Raw genomic sequence first — 22,318 nt, 5'->3', positions numbered from 1 at the left:
ATCTGGCCTTAATTGGAGAAAATATTAATAACAATGGTTGAAATTTTCATTTAGACAAATGTGTTAATTAGGCGTTACTTATTAAAAAAAAAAAAAAAAAAAAAAAATCAAAGAAAGAAAAAATTTTACCATAAAAACGTAAAAATAGAATTCATTATTTCGTTTCACCCCTTCTTTCTAAATGCCAAGTCCACATTCAAAAATATTTATTTTTTTAATAAGAAATTCACATATTTATTTGTTTTTGTGGAGATTTAAAACTCTCATTTTTCACTTGAAGGATTGAGAAAATATTACTAAGTTACAACCCTTAGTGGTCTAAATGCTTACAAAAACTTTTATTTTTAGGGCAATACTTGAGTCCTCCCTTAGGAGGATGAAGTTCATCCTTCAACCACATGTGACCCAATACGATTTAGGCATATGTCCAAGTTTTTAAATTTTCTAATAATAATCAGTATCCAATTTCTTACTGGTTAAACTGAAATCCATTTTTTTTTTCTTTCCCAATTTAAAATTTATTAGAATCCTTTTTTTAGGGTCTCTCTTCTCTCACTCCCTGCAAATCTTCATATCCAACCTCCATCTAAATACAAAGTTTCAAACCAATCGAAACTCATGAGTGACACAAAACTGTACCAATTAGAATTTGTTCTTTTCATATTTGCCACCCATGAGAGATTGACAAAAAAATAAATATTTTAATATCCTATTTGTTCTAGTAATACATTAGTCTATATGAATATGAAATTTTCTCACATATATGAATTTGTGTATTTTATTAAGTATATTCGCTAAATAAATTTAATAATTTTTCAATTTCATATGGAGATTGGGTATAGTAACAATGGTGATTGTTTTGGAAAGAATATCTATATCTATATTTATATAAAATTATATTTTGGTGACCAAAATTAACATAATTGCTATATAGTGACTTTAAAATCAAGGAAAGGTGGATAGTGACCAATCTTGAAACTTAATTGATATTAAGTGACTATCTAAGGATAATTTGGTCAAAAACACTTAAAAGTTTAATAAACATTTTAAAAATAAATTTTAAATGACAAAATTGCCATCCAATATAAATAATAAGTCATCGAAGTCATCTTCCTCCTACTCTCTCTTTCTCTAATCCAACATTTTCTTTTTTTCCTTTTTAATTTATAATTTACCAATTTAAAAAATCAAGATTTCTTTATCAACATTATCTTTTTTTCACCCTTTATCTATTTTTCAAGGCTCTCAACCATCTAATATTTTCCTTTTTAGTTTACAATTTACCAATTTAAAAAATTAAAATTTCTTTATCAACATTATCTCTTTTCCATCATTTATTTATTTTTCAAGGCTTTCCAGCATGAACACTCATAACATTTACAGTGGCAAATCATATTTTTGAAACACCCTTTAACAGTTAGAAAAATTATGAAATTAATCAACAATAGTCATTATTTCTTGAACTATAACTAAGTAGTATTAAAAATTCCTAAAAATTACAATCTTATATCTTAAGGAAGATCTCTTAGACAAAAAATTACAATCTTATATCTTAAGGAAGATCTCTTAGACAAATCAACTCGCAAAGTATAATAACTATACCTTGAAAATAATGAATAAGAAGAAAATTTACAATTTTCTCGTCATGTCTCTTAGAATCTTGAAGAAAACGATGTATAATATCCATCATCAGTTCTCTCCCATCTTGATCTTCTCTTCAGAGACTCACCCTAATAATCTGTCATCTTTTTATTAGTCAATTTAAGTAAGTGTTTATTTAGGTTAATGTAGAGGGTAAATTTGTCAACTTACATAATAATATATTACAAGAAGGCTATTTAGGTAATAAACCATCAAATGGTCACTTAATATCAATTAAGTTTCAAAATTGATCACTATTCACATTTTCTTGATTTTAAGGTCACTATATAGCAATTATGTTTAATTTTGGTCACCAAAATATAATTTTCCTAGAAATCTATATCAATTGTTATCAACCAGGGCCGGCCCGACCTCCTTGGGCCTCAAATTTTAGAGGGCCTCAAAATTTTGAGGGCCATAGAGGATTTGAAAAAAAAATAATTTAAAGTTAGGACAAGTCTTGGTCGCCTTGGGCCTCAAAATAGGGGATGGAAAAAAATAAAAAACGGAGTATTAAGTTAGGGCAAGTTTCAGACGACACAATCTGCTTCGACACTCCGCAGGACGCAGCCTCCGCTATCGCCTCAGGTGACAAGGTATTTTCATCCTCTCTCTCTCCTTTTGCATGAATCGATCTTTTATATATGTTTCTTTCTTTCTTTCATCTCATCATTTGATTTGTTCTAACTTTGGTTCGTTTGATTCGGGCCTTTACCTTTGTTCCAATAGTGAAAACTAGCTTCCAAACTAGGGTTTTTTGTGTGTGTGTCACCGTGTGTGATGGCTATCAAAAGATGAATGAATATATTATGATTCTCTTAGTATTTTAATAAATGTGTGCCTTTCTACATGTGTCTTTCATGGCGATCGAGTCCATAATCTATGGCAGGCACTTTTTTTTTTTTTTTTTTTTTCCCTCTCCCTAATTCCACTCCAATCTCACAACAGCAGCAATCATACCCCTTTTCCTCATAAGTTTTTGCATTTTCACATTCAATCCTACGAAAATTAAGGATCCCTTCTGGGTTGAGCCGTTGAGGTAATAATTAACTTTTTCGATCTCTAAATTATGCTCATACTTAAAAGTGCCAAATTAAGGGTTTTTTTTTTATATTTTATTTTTATATGAAGATACATACCACCATTATTGATGTTATTTGAAGTTGGCTCAGCTAGAATTTCAGTTAATAATACTGTCAAAGCACTTGCCATCAGAATGTACAAACACATGGAAACAAAACAAAAGTTAATGGTTTTTTCTATTAATTTGCACAGGTCTTCTGTAGCAATGATCAATCAATCGCTGCTACTAAAGTTGATTCCTCATCCTGAAATCAAGAAAGGGGTAATTGGCTCCCAAAAAAAACACACACAAAGTGTAGTTAATATAAAGAGTGAAAGGCAAAATTATATATGATAGTGGATGCCACATATAACCTAAAAGTCCTAACTACTTCTTCAGCACTACAAGTTCAGCCTCCTAGATATATAGTCACCTCATCTCCGCATATTTTTGTCATCTGTAGTCATCAAATTTTAGCAGCTATATAAACAATGAATGTAAAAAAGAAGCTGCAGTTTTCTGTTCCCCATTTCCACTTTTGGACTGTATTTTGGATACTCTGTTTTGTCTTCTCTCCTCTCCTCCAAAATCCAGTGAAAACTCCAGCCAGGAGATCATTCGACCAAACTGCTTGATTTTAGATATATATTTTTTTAATTATATTTATTGTATGATCGGCAATGCTTAGTTATTATTGTTTCTGTTTGATTCTCCATCCGTTTTATGTTAATTGTGATCTTCTTTCACATGCTAGCAGGACACTCTTATTAGGATCTCGTGAGGTTATTTGCCTTGAACTTGAATCAAATCATTGCATATTGAGGTCATATATATTTTCTTCAAACAAAGCAAATTATTATTATTATTTTTTTTTAAGTCTAGTTTTATGTTGATTATGGTTCCTGTTATTTAGATTTCAAGAGATTTCAGTATGTCTACAAGAAAATTTGAATCTGGGCATGAAAAAAGGGAAAAAAAAGAAGAGAGAAGAAGAATTAATTCAATCTCAAAAAGGAGATAATCTTAAGTTTTTTAGGAGCAATACACAAATAGAGAGTTTAGTTGAAGATTTGGTGAATGAAGAACATATGAATGCGAAAGTAAATGAAGAAAATCTCAATAAACATGAAGATTTAATGAATGAAGATCATAGGAAGTTAGCAATGAACATGAAGATTATAGTTATTAGTTAGTTGTCTTATGCATAATATAGATGCGCACAATTAAATTAGCTATAGAATTTGAAAACATCGTGTGAAAATTCCGCACTCTTATAATTTTTTTTGTGTGTGTGAAACTTAAGGGCCTCACATTTGAAAGTTTGCCTTGGGCCTCTCAAAATTTTTGGAATCTGAGGGCCGGCCCAGTTATCAACATGAAACTGATTATCAAATTTTGTAAGTCTTTGTATATCCACCTGACCTTCAATGTCTTATTAATTGTGTTTCAATATTCAGACTATTCAGTACTAATGCTAATAATTTTATTTTCGTATATCAATTCTCGGTTTGACTTGTGGTGTTGCCTTTCCTCTTGTGGTGTTATTTTATAGATCACTTGAAAGGCCACGGACTACCGACACAGCTCGACTGAAGGTCGCCACATCTGCTGTTTTCTTAGTTGCGTGTGCAACCATGGCTTCCGTGACCCAAGACAATGGTTTGAAGAAACTAGAGTACCTCTCACTGGTGTCGAAGGTTTGCACCGAGTTAGAATCTCATCTAGGGTTTGGGGACAAGGTATTGGCCGAATTTATCACCGACATGGGCCGAACCTGCGAGAAAGTCGATGAATTCGACGCCAAATTGAAGGAAAATGGTGCTGAAATGCCCGATTACTTTGTTCGAACGCTGTTAACAATAATTCATGCAATTTTGCCTCCCAAACCGAAGTCAAAGTCCAATAAGGAGTCGAATAAGGATGATGGTTCTGAAGGCAAGAAATCTGACTTTCCGGGTTTGGGAATTTCGGATGGTAGAGAGAGAGTGAAGGATCTGGAAAGAGAGATTGAGTTGGAAACAAAGGATCGAAGGCGAAGAGAAGATGGAGAAGAGGGTAAAAAACGTAGGGACGGGGACTGGGATAGAGACATAGACAGAGAAAGGAGAGATAGGCATAGGGAGAGAGACAAGGATGAGAGGGGTGATAGAGGCCAAAGGCGTAGAGATTGGGAGGGAAGGAATAGAGATAGGGATGAAGACGATAGAGGTGATTATAAGAGCAGGGGAAGGTATAGAGATAGAGAAGACAAGCATAGGAGGGATGGTTATGAAGAAGATGGGGATAACAGGGAGGATGATGGTAGGAGGGACCGGCAGAATGGTAGGAATCATTCAACTGAACCTGAATTGTATCAGGTGTATAAGGGCAGGGTGTCAAGAGTTATGGACACGGGCTGCTTTGTTCAGCTTAGTGATTTTAGGGGTAAAGAGGGTTTAGTCCACGTTTCGCAGATTGCAACTAGGAGGGTTGTTAATGCAAAGGACATTGTGAAACGGGATCAAGAGGTTTTTGTTAAAGTGATTTCAGTGTCGGGCCAGAAGTTGAGTCTTTCAATGAGGGATGTTGATCAGAACAGTGGTAAAGATTTACTTCCGTTGAAGAAGAGCTCGGGGGAGGACACCTTTCGGATTAACCCTTCAGGATCGAATACTGAGGGGCCAACAACTAGGACAGGTCTTTCAGGGATCAGGATCACTGAAGATGACAGTACTGTTCCGTCACGTCGGCCATTGAAGAGAATGAGTTCGCCTGAGATATGGGAAGCTAAACAGCTGATTGCTTCAGGTGTCTTGGATCCTAGGGATTATCCCATGTATGATGATGAAGGAGACGGAATGCTCTATCAAGAAGAGGGTGCTGAGGAGGAGCTTGAGATTGAGTTAAATGAAGACGAACCAGCCTTCTTGCAAGGACAAAGTCGATACTCTATAGACATGTCACCTGTTAAGATCTTCAAGAATCCGGAAGGGTCCTTGAGCCGCGCAGCAGCCCTGCAGTCTGCTCTCATAAAGGAACGAAGAGAAGTACGCGAACAACAGCAGAGAACAATGCTTGATTCTATCCCTAAAGATCTCAATCGACCATGGGAAGACCCAATGCCTGAGACAGGTGAAAGGCATCTTGCACAGGAGCTCAGGGGTGTAGGCTTATCTGCCTATGACATGCCTGAATGGAAAAAGGATGCTTTTGGAAAAGCCCTAACATATGGGCAGAGATCAAAGCTTTCCATCCAAGAACAGAGGCAGAGCTTACCAATTTATAAACTAAAGAAAGAATTGATTCAGGCTGTGCATGATAATCAGGTTCTGGTAGTAATTGGTGAGACAGGATCTGGGAAGACAACTCAGGTGACGCAATATCTAGCTGAAGCAGGGTACACTACCAGGGGCAAAATTGGATGTACTCAGCCCCGTAGGGTGGCTGCAATGTCTGTGGCCAAGAGGGTTGCTGAGGAGTTCGGCTGTCGTTTAGGGGAGGAAGTTGGGTATGCCATTCGTTTTGAGGATTGTACTAGTCCAGAGACTGTTATCAAGTATATGACTGATGGTATGCTTTTAAGGGAGATTTTGATTGATGAGAATTTATCTCAGTACTCTGTGATAATGCTTGATGAAGCTCATGAGAGGACTATCCACACTGATGTTCTTTTTGGATTACTAAAGCTGCTTGTGGAGCGGAGACCCGACCTTCGATTGATTGTCACATCTGCCACTTTGGATGCAGAGAAATTCTCAGGGTATTTCTTCAACTGCAATATCTTCACTATTCCTGGAAGAACGTTTCCTGTAGAAATACTCTACACCAAGCAGCCGGAAAGTGACTACCTAGATGCTGCTCTGATTACTGTTCTACAGATCCACTTGACAGAACCTGAGGGTGATATCCTCCTTTTCTTGACTGGTCAGGAAGAGATTGACCACGCCTGCCAGTGTCTTTATGAGAGGATGAAAGGGATAGGTAAAAATGTTCCTGAACTAATTATTTTACCAGTCTACAGCGCTCTTCCTAGTGAAATGCAATCCAGGATTTTTGATCCTGCCCCTCCTGGAAAGAGGAAAGTGGTGGTTGCAACCAATATTGCCGAAGCTTCTTTGACCATTGATGGGATTTTTTATGTCATTGATCCGGGCTTTGCAAAGCAAAATGTGTATAATCCCAAACAAGGGCTTGATTCACTGGTCATAACTCCTATTTCACAAGCATCTGCCAAGCAACGTGCCGGGCGTGCTGGGCGTACAGGGCCAGGAAAATGCTACCGTCTTTACACAGAGAGTGCCTTTCACAATGAGATGTCCCCTACCTCAATTCCTGAAATCCAAAGGATAAATTTAGGATCTACGACTCTTAATATGAAAGCTATGGGAATAAATGATCTTCTGTCTTTTGATTTTATGGATCCACCTTCTCCTCAAGCTCTTATATCTGCCATGGAACAGCTATACAGTCTGGGAGCTCTAGATGAGGAGGGACTTTTGACTAAACTAGGTAGGAAAATGGCAGAATTTCCACTGGATCCACCATTATCAAAGATGCTTCTTGCTAGTGTAGACCTTGGATGCAGTGATGAGATCTTGACCATAATTGCAATGATTCAAACTGGAAATATCTTCTACAGGCCAAGGGAAAAACAAGCTCAAGCAGATCAAAAGAGGGCCAAGTTTTTTCAGCCCGAAGGAGACCATTTGACTTTACTTGCTGTTTATGAGGCTTGGAAAGCAAAGAATTTTTCTGGGCCTTGGTGTTTTGAAAACTTCGTTCAGTCTCGTTCATTGAGGAGGGCACAGGACGTCCGAAAACAGCTTCTTACCGTCATGGACAAGTACGTACTTCTGGATTATTTCTTTTATTTTGGTTTCTTTGTTGTGGGCTTTTTGCCACTTTTTGTTGTTTTTACATTTGTTGTATAATATCATAGCTGCAAGAGATCTGTGTTATTGCCGTGTAGCCTTCTTTCTTGTTTCAATGCTTTCATGGGCAAGCTGTGTCATTTCATTTTGGGTATGAATTGGTTTGAACAAGCTGTGTTTTCAAGACCTATTGCTAGCCTTTTTCACTGCCTCACCATCAATTTTGCAAGGTTTTACTTGGCAAAATATTAGTGGTGAATTTTCTTGAGGACCTGCTTTTCTAGAAGTCTAGTCTTGTAATGCTTTCCTTCTGAATGTCTTTCATTTTAATTAGACAGGCCTTTGTTAGATGCCAAATTGCCAGCTAATGTTCTTTAACTTTGATTTTTCTTTCAATCTAGCTACATTAGGCACCTTAAAGTTTTTCACAGATGTGTTATGTGACTATCCTGTTCAGTTCTTATAGATGTGAACAGTGAATCTGTGTAGTAGATATCCGTTCTTTGGATATTTTGTTAGATTACCGGCAAAAAGATAAAATATTTCTAGATATTTAATCAACAGTTGAGGCTTTTAAGCAAATGAGCCATCTATTGCTTTTGTCCATAATTATGATAGGAAGAATCTGGAAAAAATTGATACTTAAAAATTGATACTTAAATGCCTTGTATATTTGGTTCTAAGCTACTCATTTTGTAACGACTCAGGTACAAATTGGATGTTGTGAGCGCTGGGAAGAATTTCACAAAAATAAGGAAAGCGATAACAGCAGGATTCTTTTTCCATGGGGCGAGAAAGGATCCACAGGAGGGTTACCGAACCTTAGTTGAGAACCAGCCAGTTTATATTCACCCAAGCAGTGCTCTTTTTCAGAGACAACCAGATTGGGTGATCTACCATGAGTTGGTAATGACCACGAAGGAGTACATGCGTGAGGTCACAGTTATTGACCCTAAGTGGCTTGTGGAACTGGCACCAAGATTTTTCAAAGTGGCAGATCCTACAAAAATGAGCAAGCGCAAGCGTCAAGAACGTATTGAACCACTTTATGACAGATATCATGAACCTAACTCTTGGCGTTTGAGTAAAAGACGTGCTTGATTTGTGCTTCATCTGACACTCTTTCAGGTAATCCATCGATCTCTCTATCTCTAACATTACGTGGGTTTTCTTGGTTGGATGGATCGATTTGTGGAATTTTGGTGGATTGGGCTGGTTGGATGGATTTGGGTGTGGATTTGATTGTCTCATGGGTTTTTCAATTTCATGGATTTATTTGATTTTCTTTGTTTTTGTTTTTCAAATTTGGTTTTGGGTCCTCATTTGATATCTACTAATTTCATTTTGGTTTATTTGCTTTGTCTTCATGGTCACATAAGATGATCATGATTTTGTTTTTTTGTTTGATCTCTTTGTTTGGTTTGTTTGCTTGGGTGGTAGCATCGTTTTAAAATTGGAAAGTGAAGCACTTGAATTGATATACATTTCTATATACACTCAGACAGAGATGTATATATACATTAATAAAACCAATTTTATACTCTGTTCTTTATACATGCGTCCTTAATGGAGAAGTAAAATCTATTGTTAATTCGTTCTACCTGTGCGATCAACTTGAGTATAAGTAACACAACTTGATTAGTTATACCAGAAAAGATTATTATAGCAATGACTTGATTAGGCCTAACTCTTGCTAGAGCGAGGATGACATGGGAAATTTTCGAATACAAGCTAGGATACAAGGAAAATTTCCAAATATAAGCTAGGATGACATGTATGAAGTAGCAAAATTCTCCTTGACAATTAACAGGCTTAGACGAATATAGTTCATTTAGAATTTGAGTTAGTTTATATGAGAAGAATTATTAGATGATAGCTCCAGGCGACTGTCAATGATTGATTGTGCAAGAAAATGGTGTTATATATATATATATATAGACGGCCTTTTAAAAATCAGACCATGGACTTTTCCATGGTAATTTTGTTCTTGACAATGGTGCTATATCAGGTTTTTGTGTAGATTTTGGTTTTGCGCTCATTCGTTGTCTCAAAATATATATCTTAGTTAATGATTGTATTGATTACTTTGTACGTGCGGACTTAGTTGAGAGGAATGTGACTTGTTTATAAAGTATCAACCAGGAGTGTGTGTTCATTGGGACTTTCTGTTGTTTTGAAAACAAAATATCTTTATAATGGATTTATACTTAAAAGGAGTCATGGCCACAAATTGTAGGAAAGACCTGACAAGGTCGGTTTAGGTTGACCTATTATGATATCAATAAATAAACTGGAATTCAAGTCTCAAACTATTTGTATAAAAGATATTATTTTGCTTGCTTGGGCTGGTATTTAGGTTGACAAAATCCATCTTTGCTTAGTTACATAAAAGAAAATATTTTGCTTGCTTGGCTGTCCAGATTTGGCCTCCATGTATTGGCAAAAATCAATATAAATCTTGTTATCATACCCCTATTTTGTGCCACAACTTACCTTTTTGTGTCTTGTTTTTGTAGAATGATCATGATAAAATCCTGGAACTATCCCTGCAGCTGTCCATTAAGAAAAAGTGGGCTGCAAATTTGGAATCGGTTTTTGAGCACATTAAAGAGCAGAGTCCTGTAAAAGAAGATCCAAGACATAGGAGATAGTGTGAGGGAGATGGAATCTAGAGAGCAGCAAAGCCATAGATAGTTTTGACATTTTTTAGGCTCTTGTTTTTTTTTTTTGGTTTAAATGGGAGTCAAGAAATGTTATGCAAAATGATGTTGTGCCTGTTAATATAGTTATAGGCTTATAGCTTCGGCTTGCTAAGTTTTATTTTTTTTACCTTAGTTCAGAAAATTATTTTCAGTATATATTGTTTTGTTTGTAATTATGGAAACAGTTTTCTGTTGTCGGAAAACTGAGAACAGAAAATTGTACAAAAATCTGAAAAAGTTATAAAAATGTCTGTTTTCAAATAACAGTTTTTTATAGTTATCTAAGAACTGTTTTCTGAGTTTTTGAGAATTGTTTTCAGAGTTACAAATCAAGCTTGTATATAACCAAGCAGATTGAAAACTGTTCTGTAGTGTTCTCGTTCTCTTAACTGCAACGGGTAAATAGATCAGTATGGAAGATCGCTTTCGGGCCACAGCATCACAATAGGCATGTTTGGAGTTGGACATCAGTACTTGTGAAATGGGACTATATTTTTGAGGATGTTGATTTTGATCAGTCTAACAACAGGCTAATTGATATTAGAGTACAATTTTTATAATGTGTTTGGTTGGTTACTAGAATCGAAATCATCTTGACTGGGGATGGGATGGTCAAATTGTCTTGGGATTTTGTAAAATGCTTGGCTGGTGCTCATTTATATTGTCAATGTAGAATAGTATTGCCTTCTATCGGACACAGACTAAAGTCATCACTGTCTTTGGTGCTCAATTGATTCTACGTTTAGGCTCCGTGTCTTTGTTTCAAAGTAAAATATTTTTCTTGTAATTTTTTTTTTTTTTTCTTTTTCAGGTAAAATATATATATTTTTTATTTTAACTTTTTTTGTATTTGGCAAAGGCCGAGTTCGAGGTCAAGTTCATTGGACGGGACGTGTAAAATAACTTGTCGAATGTAAGTTATTATTGTTAGATTTTAATATATATATATTTTTTCGTAAATATTTTACATTCAGAGCCAAGTCTCTACTTTGATGTATTTTTTATTAGTTGCAGTGATCCTGACCTTCATGACCATTTGCTCTTGAACAGCTAATTCAGATTGAACAATGTTGGAGAATTTCATTATTATTGGAGTGATCAAAGCCTTAAATCACTCTTCCAGAATATTGATTGATACGAGTGGATCATGGAAGTGATTTTAGAACTATTTCTTATATCATATAATGAAAGAGATATAATCTTTGAACTTTATGTGTCGGGAATGTAGGCTCTAGCGACTAAACCCGATATATACTAAACCCGATAAGTACTTGTGTTCATGTTTAATTTCTTGGTGAAGAGAATGGTAGCACAAGTCGACTGAATGCACTTGCTCATCCGATGAAATGGCAGCTTATAGACACCAAATTGAGGGATTAATGTGGGCATCATATCTAGCGAGATGAAATCATTTACTGTTTTGTTTTGGTTATGTAAAATTGAAGTTAATGAACATCTTTTACTCGATTTTAATTTAACCAAGCCACGTACCTCTTCTGTTCTATTTAAGCTTGTGACATTGGATTTATGCAATTTTTATCAATTCAAGAATGCTTAGATGAATATTGCAATAGTAGAGAGAATTTTCTTTACATTAGTAGTTAAATTTTTTAAAACTAATTAAATAAAAGAGTGATGTGTAATTTTTTTTTTTTTTTTCTTAGTTCAGAAAGTTATTTTGAGTAGAAGCAACCAAACAGATTTATTATGAGTTTTTATTCTCTCAAATCAATTTTGTAGTTTTTTCAAAGTATCAACACCAGGGTATGGAGATGTTGTTAGTCTTGGAAGGGACACATTAGATATAAAACCAATCTTCGTGTAGTTGGAACAAAGTAGTTAGTCTCATATGTCAATTGCATTTTTGTGCTTGATTCTTTAAATATTGTCTCAAACAATAATCCAATAAAATTCAACAGTGAATATGAGACTTGAACCCTAGGTAGAAATTTTAATTTTCTGCAAGTGGAATTTGTGTATAAGAGTGTGGGGATGAGTTGAAGATATTAAATTTTTTCAACAAATAAAGTTTGCTTTGCAATTCTTCTTTGTCTTGCATTGTTCTCTCGGTGAGGCGACATTGATCACCTTCTATTTGAAAGGCGAGGACATATCACTGGACTACATTCTTTAACCATGAATAATTTAATTTAGAATAAACACGATATCAAGTTCAAGATTTATACTGAAAATTTTATATAATGTTCAATTTTGACCAATCAAATTGTAAAATCTTAATCCACCACCGTGAGATAACGGATTGGAAAAATCTTAATCCGCCACCGTGAGATAACGGATTGGATTCGTAAAATGGCGGACCAGATCGAATTTGCGGATTGAGGTTTTTTTTTTCTAAATTTTCTAAGGTTATTTATTTTTTAACCATAGCTTCCTAGATACAATTTTAATTTATCAATATTAATTTATATATTTAAATGATCATTAATTAATACATTCTTAGACCATTAAATGATTATTAATTAATTAAATTAACTAATATATTTTTGAATATATATATATATAAATCTCGTGGCTGGGATTTTGACGGTCTAATCCGTAATTTGATTCGTGAATTACGAATTTAATTTTTTTGAATTTATCACCAATTTATGAGTGTGGCAATTCAATCCGATGCATAAGGAATGAATAGGATCCGCATATTATTTATCCATCCTAAACATATTTATCCATCCCAGTTATATGTCCAAGACCAAACAGTGCCTCATGAGTCATGACTCATGTTGGGCCACATGGGCCGGCCATCTTCAACAGCTAGCTCTTTATGGTATCACATTTACACGTGTCAACAAATCACCGTCCAAAATACAAACACTGAGAAGGGCAATTCAGACAATTTACAAGAGACTAGAATTTTCTAAACAAAATATCAGCTCTACCGTAAAATTGTTCCAGAACATACCAGATCGTCCCATAAACTCCATAGATATCACTCCTCGTAGATATTTCTACAGAGATTCTTAGTATTACCTTCGAGTTCCGTGGACCCCACAAACCAACCGCCTTCTTCCATCTCTGTCTATATATATACACACACACACACATTAACCTTTGATTGTCATTTCGTTCTGATTTGAAATTCTCAGCCAGAGCCTCAACATCACCATACAGAGACTCAGAGAGAGATTGATAATTTTCCGAATTTGAATTCTGGGTTTTGGAATTTCAATTTTCTGGGGTGATGGGTATGGAGTCCGATGAGAGATCGCCGTCTTATTACACCATTCTCGGCGTCCCTACGCACTCGCCTGATGATGAAATTCGCCATGCCTACCGTAAGCTTGCTATGGTATATTCTCTCTCCTCTCTGTCTGTACATTATTGTGTACAATTTTGTGTTGGTATTATTGGGTGGTTAATGAGGAGAAGAGAGGTACAAGAGCTCTGTTTTTTGAAACAACTCCCCCATTAGTTTTGATTATATATATACGTGTGTGTTTAATTTGAAGAGTGTGTGTGTGTGTGTGTATATATATATATATATGTAATGTGTTTTTAATCATATGATGCAGCAATGGCATCCCGACAAGTGGACGAGAGCCCCTTCTCTGTTGGGTGAGGCCAAGCGTAAGTTTCAACAAATTCAAGAAGCTTATTCAGGTACATACACAATTCTCCATCTTTATCTAATTTAGTTTTTAATTTGTGGAATTTTCTTGGATTTTAAAACAGATGATTAACTGTTTATTGAAACAGTGTTGTCGGATCGGAGGAAGAGAACAATCTACGATGCAGGCTTGTATGATCCTCATGAAGAAGAGGACGAGGTGTGTATATATTTATTTACATATGTGTGTATATATATATATGGTGGTAAAAATGTATATTCTACTTCTAATTTGTAGCTAACATCTTATCACTGTATATCATCAGGACTTCTCTGATTTTCTGAAAGAAATGGTGTCTCTTATGGACCAAGTCAGGAAAGAGGTACAAGTTTTAATTTTTTATATATTTATTTTAATTTCAGAATAATTATTTTCATTCGTGCGTTAATCCAAATATTTAGTACCTCGTTGATGCTAATAAATGAAAGATTGTATCAGTGCCTTGAAATTAGAGTTAATTTCCTCCAATTCTAAACTCAATGCGAAACTAATATATTATGTGGGTTGGTGTAGCAGAACAAGTGCTATAGCATGGAGGAGCTACAGAGTATGTTCATGGAGATGTCACAAGGTTTTGAGTTCCCCAAGTGGTCTGATTCTCAGTGGCCAACCTATGAGACCACACAGTTGTTCTGTGGTCCTTCAGTAGGAGATGGGTATGGTAGAACATCGAAGAGAGCTCGGTCCGAGGCAAGTCCAGTGGGTGATAGAGGCTCGCACTTACATCATGTACCAGGCTTGGGGATGTATGGGAACAGCCAGATGAGAACAGTGACATAGCTCAGGCTTTGATAGAAAGGATGAAAACAATTTTTTTTTTTTTCTTCATATGTTTGAACTCCATGGCACCATGTTTCTTTTTGGCGCCAAAAAGATGAGATTTTATCAATCAATCAATCCTTTTTGTGAATAAAAGTTGAGTTGGTGAAATTCTCTGAATGTTAATGGCATTGGTGAAGTATTTTGTCATGCAATTTCAGTGTGTGTCATGCTTTATACAATTCTTTCTCAAACTACATACAGTTCAACTTCCTTTTCAGTAGCAAATACGTACTATACTGTTACAAAAAAGTTGACTCGGGTGAGTAAGAACTTGGCCGCATCGGGTTTAAGGTTCGCCTCATTTTGAATAAAAAAGGGGGAGCATCAACTAGGAAAAAACACTATTACTTGTTAATTCGATATCCATCTCATCTAGTGTGATTTATGGAATATATGACCGTGGTGGAATGTTGGAGTATTTCTATTGTATAGGCCGAATCGGACATCCAATTGCTTTGATTTGAATCATCCAGAGGATGCCTAATATATGTAAAAAAGATACCCTATAACTCACTGAATCTAATAGAAGCCCAAGGTACTGTTATGGGCTAGGGTACTCAGGTGGTGTGTTCGCTGCGATGTTGAATCAAGAATGAGAGGTCACAGAGCATGTTGTGCAGAATGCAGAATAAAATAACTAAAGGCATAAGCTAAACTTAATGTTGATTAACTTGATTTGTCAATGCATATAATAGTGATTCAATTGACTTCACATCTAAGCTATGTGTACTAAACACCCATGATCAGGAGGCGACTCCAAGGGCCAGATTACCTATTCCTGAACCAGTCTTAGTGTGAATGCTTCTCATACCTTTCCTCACTATCTCAGTGCTTCTTCTCCCAGCTTCCAGTTTCTGCTTTCCCTCGGATTTCCGAGCTTTCATTGCCTTGCTATCATCTGCTACTTGATGTTTCCGTAAATTGAAGTCATTCTCCTGCTTGTTGGTTGATGCAACCCCTGAGATTTTACTGGTTGCAGAATGGCCGTTGGTCACTCCTGACAAACGAGGTGGATCCGCGGCTGTGTTTGTGGATCCATTGCTAGAAATGGCTCGGTCATTTCCTGCCTTTGGATGAGTTGATCTTGCGGTATCTCTCTCCCCTAGACTTGACGACTTTGGTTGTACTTTCATCGATTTAGTGGTACTTGATACAGCCTGGAACAAAAAAAAAAAAGATTAAGCTAACAGACACCGGGGATTGGTCTGGTTTTATATGTTACTGATTCTAAAATAAAGACATGGAAATGAAAGATTAATTGAGTAAATGGAGAAGAATAAAAAAAAAATGTACTACTTTTTGTGAGGGGAACAAAACCAAAGATTTTTGACAAACGTTATTTTAAGGCGATAGTGCAAGGGAGGTAGAAGAGCACATAGTCCTCTGCAAATTCTGCAGTAGATATTATAGTAGAACAAAATTCATGCTTAATACAGTATTATAACACTAACTTTGAAATTTACATCAAGATCCTAACATCTAAAATTGATACACGGCTTGTAATGTGTGTGTGTACGTGCGCGTGAGAGAGAGGGGGAGAGAGAGCTGTACAAACTTGAAAGCTGTGTATCTGGTATATGGATGCTTTACTCTCAAAACGCAAACTCTACAAAGATCAAAGCTTGACCATCTATTATCCCAAGGTATGCAGAGAACTGGATGGCTTAAAAATATAAGTACTCAAAAAATTTGAAGTTTCTCTATAAGCTAAGTTTGTTCCAAGGGAAGAATTTCTGCAGGGTGAGATATAAATTTTTCAAGTGTCGCAATAAAATTCCTTCTGAAGATTATTCAGAATACGTTGCAAGTTTTCCACATGTTTTATGGTAATACCGTCAAGCTAAATGGTGGTTTACGAAAACAAGAGTGAGCACATTTCTCCTACATCTATTTTGCGCTAAAACAAGTGAAGCCATACATATATACATTTCTCAATTTTATCATCTATGAGAAAAAAGGGGAACAGAAAGACTTTATCATATACCTTGCTATTTGGCCCGCTTTTAATATCTTCAGGCTTGGGAGTCGATTTGAAGCTGAGGCTTCTCCGGAATTGTTTAGTCTCAACTACTGTATTTTCCTGCAGATATAGTAATTGACCCCACATTAACATCTCCAAAATTTTCTTAGTACAAATGAATAGTGATATAAATTCAAACACATTTAAGAGAGAAGGTTAACTAGTTTTGTTGCATCTCCTTGCAATCGTACTAGCTATACTTAAATACGTTTCAAAGCAATCTGAGAACATGTAATATTGGAATGACATCTTAATTGTTAAACACTTTTCAACATTAAAGCAGAGTTCACCTGCTTCCTTGCCTCTTTTCTCCTTTCTGCTCGTTCATCGCTTCTGAAATTGAAAACTGCAGCGCTCTTCTTCAAGCCTGGTGTACTTGAACTCAGATTCTGTTTGGGCCTATGTAATAGAAACTCAATATCAGAACTCAAAAGGTCAACATATCTATAAATGAAGCATTGATTAGATTGTTGCCTATAAACCTGTTTTCTGTTTGATGTGCTCCAGGAAAAACCTTCTCCGATGCAGAATGATGTGGTTGCGTTGCTTTTTTTGCCTTTGGATCCTTTTCCCTGTTACAAAGTCGGGACAAGTGTCTTTCAGGTTCTTACTAATGGAAGAAGGTATAGATTTTCCATTTGATGCAACCAGATAGAAATAAATACCTTTTGTTCTGATTATTTACTTCTCCCTTTGAACTTTTATGATCCTGTGCAAAAATAAAAAGAACAACCAATACTCATGAAGAAAATTTCAAGTGCAGATATCAATATGCAGTAAGAGAAATTAATGCATAACTGACATATTAAGAACATTTGAATGATTTATGTATATCTAACTGTGTGCGCGTGAGTGTTTGTCATAATTAACACTTGCCTCTGGCTTGGAAATTCTGTGGACTAAACGTGTGGTCGGAGCACCAGTATGTGATGATTGCTTTTCTGTATTTGTTCTTGGTGAGCCTTCGCCTTTTCTTCTACTAGATTTCACTGCAAAATTTTCATATGCTTCAACTGAAACATTTCTCCGAACCTGAGTAACATTGACTTGAGGCTTCAATATTCGTTTTGTAAGTTTGGTTTCTGCAGACCTTGCCTAGATGTCAGAATATCAAGCAGGTAAGCCGCAAGGAATATAACAATGGGGCAAACTCTAGCCGCGAAAGCAGAAGAAAGCTATGCACGACTTGTGTACAATGCAAATAACTAAGGGTGCGTTTGGATACATAGGAGTAACTAAAAGTCATAACAAAACATCCCTAGATATCTCCATCTCATTATCATTCTGATACATGACTAAATAGCTGCCTGTTTTGGATAAATAAGCATTATGAATAGAAAATGTAGTACTTATACTAGAAAACACACCTTGGCAGATGGATGTTGTTGATTTTCAGGAGTGGTACTGTCAACTTTCTCATCTCTGTGACTATTAGGGGACGGATTAATAGGTTTCGGTTTAGATATCACATCCACATTTACAGCTTCGTCATTAAGGTTCTCTTTAACTTCTTTTGCTGGTTCAGCACTAACTAAAAGTAAATTTCCAGTTTCAGTTTGAAGTGTTGTTTCCTCAGCCTTGACATGCTCAACACCGTCCACGACATTGGTGAGAGCAGGTTCAACCTGAGGTTCTGAACTTGAAATCCCCAAATCTTTACTTCCAAATTCCATCACCACATACTCTTCATCATATTCTGAACCATCCGGGCTCTTTTTGAAGTGTGGAAAAAAATGGCAACCCTCGTTAACACGTCCAAATTCTTCTTTATAACCTGCATGCTCTGAGAAGCCATTTTCACTAGATTGGTATTCTGTTGCATTTCCGCCTTCAGATGAACTCCGGCTTTGAAGGGCCTTCTTTTTGAAATGAGCTTCAAAGTAAGCCTTCTTCTCAGTAACTGAACCTGGTTTCGAATATTTCTCAACTTCTTCAAGATACCTATTGTGCGAGAAGGATGACCTCCTCTCCCAAGATAAGGATTCAGGTTCAAACCTTCCAAAGGAGATGGAGCCAGAGTGTACAGAATCGGACTGCCATGTTAAGAGAGTTCGATGTCAAAAATGGAATAAAAGGAAAACTCGAAAAAAGCAAAGACATTGTAGAAGAAGAGAAGATAAATTCAATTCATTTACAGATTGTACATTTGCAAAATATGTAGCAAAATTAGTAACGTCACTCATTGTGGATGTTCAAGTTTTGAGTTAATGTAAGCTATGATGGTTTAATAAAGTTCTGCAGATTTTTCAAAAAAAATTCAGAAATTAGATACAAAGTTTTCCATTATCTTCATATAACCCTATTTAATTACACAAGTTGAACCATGTCATGGATCATTCACAAATATAAAGCTTATGATGAAAAATATCCCAACTCTTAAAAAGTATTAAGCTAAACCAAACAAGTGAAGGTATTTAAGTTAAAAACACATAAATTGCAAAATTGAAACCAAACAAGTGAAGGTATTTAAGTTAAAAACACATAAATTGCAAAATTGAAACTTTGCAGAAAAAAAAAAAAAAAACTAATAGTTAAATTCTCATCAATTGCCAAAATTCAGATCATTCATGATTTTGAGATTGCAATATCATATAAAAGTAAAAAGAGTACCAAAGGTTCATCAAATTCGGCAGCCATGACCACCCAACTCAAAGCATCAATTACACATTCCCTAATTACCTGTAATTCCAAACACACACATCAAATCAGAACATTTTTTCTTAATTAACCTTCCATTACACAAATCAAAACAGAAGAGAATATATCAGTGATATAGACAATATATATATATATATAGAGAGAGAGAGAGTTACAACTTACAAGATTAAGAGATCAAGAAGAGAGAGAAAGAGGGAGAAGGGGCTTGCTTTTTGAAGACGAAACTGGAGAAGAATACTACTACTACTCTGTTTTCTGCAAGTAACAGCTGGTGTTTGTACTGTCACGTTTGATCCATATTGGTGCTGTTCCTCTTTTTTTGTCTTCTTCTGCTGACCACATTATATAGCTCTCCTCTTATTCTCAGTCATTTACCGTTGACCTGTCCGATTTTAACCATCCAACGGCTTAGAAATTTTGTGGTTGTGTGGGCCACATGGTAGCCAATTTATCCACGTGTCAATCTCCCATTTTGTCAAGTATTTTCATAAAAATTTGGTGCCAGTGTGGTAAAAGCAATCAATCAATACAAAAGGGTTGCTAATAATTAGCAAGATCTACCACCAAAGATGTTTAACGTTTTCATCTCGGATTCATCATATTTTAGGCCAATGCAGAAAAGATAAGTGGACCAGTTTTAGTGGATTAGATCTCCTCAATTTGAGATAAGAATGAATTATCGATCTACAAATTGGTACCATAAGAGCATCTTGCATCTCTCTCTCTCTCTCTCTCTATATATATATATATATATATATTTTGTGTATAAATCTAACGTGTCATAGGTAGATTTAAATAAAAAAATTATACTAATAATTTTTAATTCCGGCATTGTTTTATACTTTTTATGTAAAATTAATAACAACCAATTACGTGGCACGTCTAATATACCACAACTTTTATAATGCTACTTAATATAGGTTTCGTTAATGGATTGAGAAAGAGGAAGGAGAGAAAAAATATGCGTGTGGCTGTGTAAAAAAAATTGTGCAAAATACATAATAATTTTACACATCGGTGAAGTGGTAACATATCTTAACATATTGTTGGAAATAAATAAATAAAAAAATTACATAGTGTATATTTTACACAAAATGGTAGTTTAACACAATGGTGGAGATGTTCTAACGAATTTTTTGTTGTTATAGTTAAAAAGCTCATAGTTGGCCCTTAGATTGGGCCATTGGTCTGCCTCCTGTGTCCATCGGGCGTCTCGTCCTTTCTGTCAGCGATGCACTATTGGCCTTAATTGGTCAAATCGTGCCTCTAGCGCTATTACTTTAAAGAAATTAGAGTGTTAAAAGCAATCGTAGGCTTAGTATGGGATAACATCATATGGTTTCGGTTCTGTTACGCTGTCCTTTGAGATCAGAATAATGATTAATGCTCCTTTCCATAGGAAAGGAAAGAACTGGAAAACATTTGTCAATGATATTTTCATTAATCAAGAACCACAATAGTATTTAAATTAATTATTATTTATTTCTATTAATTTATATTTTTACCATGTCAAGAAATAACTTACTTTTTGAAAAGCTCCCTTCAACATCACCCTAATTTATATATATATATGTGTATATATATATATAGATAGATATATAGATATATAGATGTATATGCTACCATTTCTCTAGTATATTTTCTTGTCCTTCTCATGGACAATTTAAAGATAATAGATTGAAAAAAAAGGGTATGTTTTAGACTAAGATGATACCAAAATTAATGAGACCTACCCATGTGGTATTACATACTAGAGTCCAAGATCTCATTCACAAGTTGATGAATCATGAGAGAACCAAATTAAAGGAAGGCCCATAAATATACCATGAATTTAATAAACGAAACAAGAATGGGCCCACGTGTATATGTGAAAAGTGCTAGGCAAGGAGGGATCGATAATTGTGTGTCTTATTTATTTATTTTGACTTTCTTCAAATATGGGGGGGACATGCTAGAATTGTTGTAGTATTTGATAAACTTCTACTGACAATGTAGCATTGGCAGCAGCAATATGATGATCTGTTTTTGTAATGCTCACGTGGTGAATCCATGTGTTGTTTGGTTTATCTTACTGGCAGTACCCAATGTGAGGTGTGTGTGTGTGAGAGCAGGGACCGGAAGTTAGAAATTTGGTTTGGCGGGCAAGTTAATATTGATAAAATAATTTTTTTTTAAATAGGTCAAAAATATAATAGTATAATTAGAATACGTGAATAAAAAATGAAAAAAAAAAGAGAGAAGATTATTACATATAAATTATGCATGAGTGCAAGAAAAATGAATTTTTTAGACGAAAAAAGAAATTTTTAAGAAGAAAATGAAATTAAAAGAAAAAATATGAGAGAATTTTGAAGGAAAAAATAGGTTTTAATTGAAGAAAGTGAATGCAAAAGTTTTTAAAGATGCCAAAAAGAAATTTGAAAAATAGGAAGGAAAAAGAATAAGGAATTAAAGACGTTTTTAGAAATAGATAATTTTATGGGGGATAATTTATAAATTTTATTACGGTAATTTATAAATATTTACAAATTATATGCATAAAATAAAATAATATTTAATGAATTTAGAGGCAGAGAAGTCATTTTATTAATTTTAGGGGGGCATTTTATTAAATTTTACAAATTAGTGATAGAAAAAAAAAATTTCTAGTGGGCCAGCATGTGTGGTGAGGGGCTGAGCTGGCCCCTTGCAGATGCTGGCTCCGCCCCGTGTGTGTGTGTGTGTGTGAGAGAGAGAGAGAGAGAGAGAGAGAGAGAGAGTCTCCAAGGAAGGTGGTTTACCTTAAAAACAAGATGCTGTTTTAGTATATTTTAGAGCAAAGAATGTTATGTTGTTGCAAGTTGCAAGTTGCAACTGTTTGATTGGGGTCCTGAGGTCACATTCATATTCAGGCTTTTTTTTTTTTTTTTTTTTTTTTAATATGATTTGTAATATGA

The 22,318-nt window shown here is 35.2% G+C and overlaps 3 protein-coding genes across 13 annotated transcripts; 2 read left to right on the top strand and 1 right to left on the bottom strand.

Moving 5' to 3' along the window:
- Window positions 1–2,057: 2,057 nt before the first annotated feature.
- On the top strand, window positions 2,058–11,677 carry LOC132302529 (probable pre-mRNA-splicing factor ATP-dependent RNA helicase DEAH5). 10 transcript variants are annotated; one of them, XR_009480848.1, is made up of 7 exons: window positions 2,058–2,237; window positions 3,462–3,527; window positions 4,008–4,101; window positions 4,257–7,526; window positions 8,262–8,682; window positions 11,116–11,169; window positions 11,307–11,677. XR_009480848.1 is itself a non-coding variant. In XM_059799417.1 (6 exons), exons 4-5 carry the CDS (start codon window positions 4,339–4,341, stop codon window positions 8,653–8,655), a joined length of 3,582 nt encoding a protein of 1,193 aa, XP_059655400.1. In that variant the 5' UTR covers window positions 2,060–2,237; window positions 3,462–3,527; window positions 4,008–4,101; window positions 4,257–4,338; the 3' UTR covers window positions 8,656–8,682; window positions 10,071–10,522. The 10 variants fall into 10 exon arrangements, 6 of the variants coding, with proteins under 6 accessions (XP_059655400.1, XP_059655401.1, XP_059655402.1 ...); XR_009480850.1 differs by having other exon boundaries at window positions 11,271–11,677; XR_009480851.1 differs by having other exon boundaries at window positions 11,265–11,677.
- Window positions 11,678–13,174: 1,497 nt separating this feature from the next.
- LOC132302528 (uncharacterized) lies at window positions 13,175–14,821 on the top strand. 2 transcript variants are annotated; one of them, XM_059799414.1, is made up of 5 exons: window positions 13,175–13,563; window positions 13,787–13,874; window positions 13,971–14,041; window positions 14,148–14,204; window positions 14,396–14,821. In XM_059799414.1, the coding sequence occupies exons 1-5, from the start codon at window positions 13,456–13,458 to the stop codon at window positions 14,660–14,662; spliced, it is 591 nt and encodes a 196-aa protein (XP_059655397.1). In that variant the 5' UTR covers window positions 13,175–13,455; the 3' UTR covers window positions 14,663–14,821. The 2 variants fall into 2 exon arrangements, with proteins under 2 accessions (XP_059655397.1, XP_059655398.1); XM_059799415.1 differs by having other exon boundaries at window positions 13,176–13,563; window positions 14,399–14,821.
- Window positions 14,822–15,350: 529 nt separating this feature from the next.
- Window positions 15,351–19,697, bottom strand: LOC132302527 (protein WVD2-like 7). The gene is made up of 9 exons (XM_059799413.1): window positions 19,545–19,697; window positions 19,335–19,403; window positions 18,092–18,757; window positions 17,601–17,819; window positions 17,390–17,433; window positions 17,207–17,296; window positions 17,015–17,123; window positions 16,689–16,784; window positions 15,351–15,861 (listed from the first exon to the last, which is right to left on the bottom strand). Exons 2-9 carry the CDS (start codon window positions 19,359–19,361, stop codon window positions 15,448–15,450), a joined length of 1,665 nt encoding a protein of 554 aa, XP_059655396.1. The 5' UTR covers window positions 19,362–19,403; window positions 19,545–19,697; the 3' UTR covers window positions 15,351–15,447.
- Window positions 19,698–22,318: the final 2,621 nt, after the last annotated feature.

Source organism: Cornus florida, unplaced genomic scaffold (assembly GCF_030987335.1).
Source record: "Cornus florida cultivar Cherokee Brave unplaced genomic scaffold, ASM3098733v1 CherokeeBrave_3.0.0_Hap2_Chr04, whole genome shotgun sequence".
NCBI classification, from domain to species: Eukaryota; Viridiplantae; Streptophyta; class Magnoliopsida; order Cornales; family Cornaceae; genus Cornus; species Cornus florida.
This window is presented reverse-complemented; position numbering and strand designations above follow the sequence as displayed.

Bases quoted from the DNA above. Each gene is read 5' to 3' on its own strand.
- LOC132302529 (XM_059799421.1), top strand. From the start codon at position 4,339: ATGGCTTCCGTGACCCAAGACAATGGTTTGAAGAAACTAGAGTACCTC. The intron at 7,527-8,261 runs GTACGTACTTCT...GTAACGACTCAG, and splicing joins CTTCTTACCGTCATGGACAA to GTACAAATTGGATGTTGTGA.
- LOC132302528 (XM_059799414.1), top strand. From the start codon at position 13,456: ATGGGTATGGAGTCCGATGAGAGATCGCCGTCTTATTACACCATTCTC. The intron at 13,564-13,786 runs GTATATTCTCTC...CATATGATGCAG, and splicing joins CCTACCGTAAGCTTGCTATG to CAATGGCATCCCGACAAGTG. The intron at 14,042-14,147 runs GTGTGTATATAT...GTATATCATCAG, and splicing joins CTCATGAAGAAGAGGACGAG to GACTTCTCTGATTTTCTGAA.
- LOC132302527 (XM_059799413.1), bottom strand. From the start codon at position 19,361: ATGGCTGCCGAATTTGATGAACCTTTG. The intron at 18,758-19,334 runs GTACTCTTTTTA...TTAACATGGCAG, and splicing joins CCGAATTTGATGAACCTTTG to TCCGATTCTGTACACTCTGG. The intron at 17,434-17,600 runs GCAAGTGTTAAT...ATTTTTGCACAG, and splicing joins ACAGAATTTCCAAGCCAGAG to GATCATAAAAGTTCAAAGGG.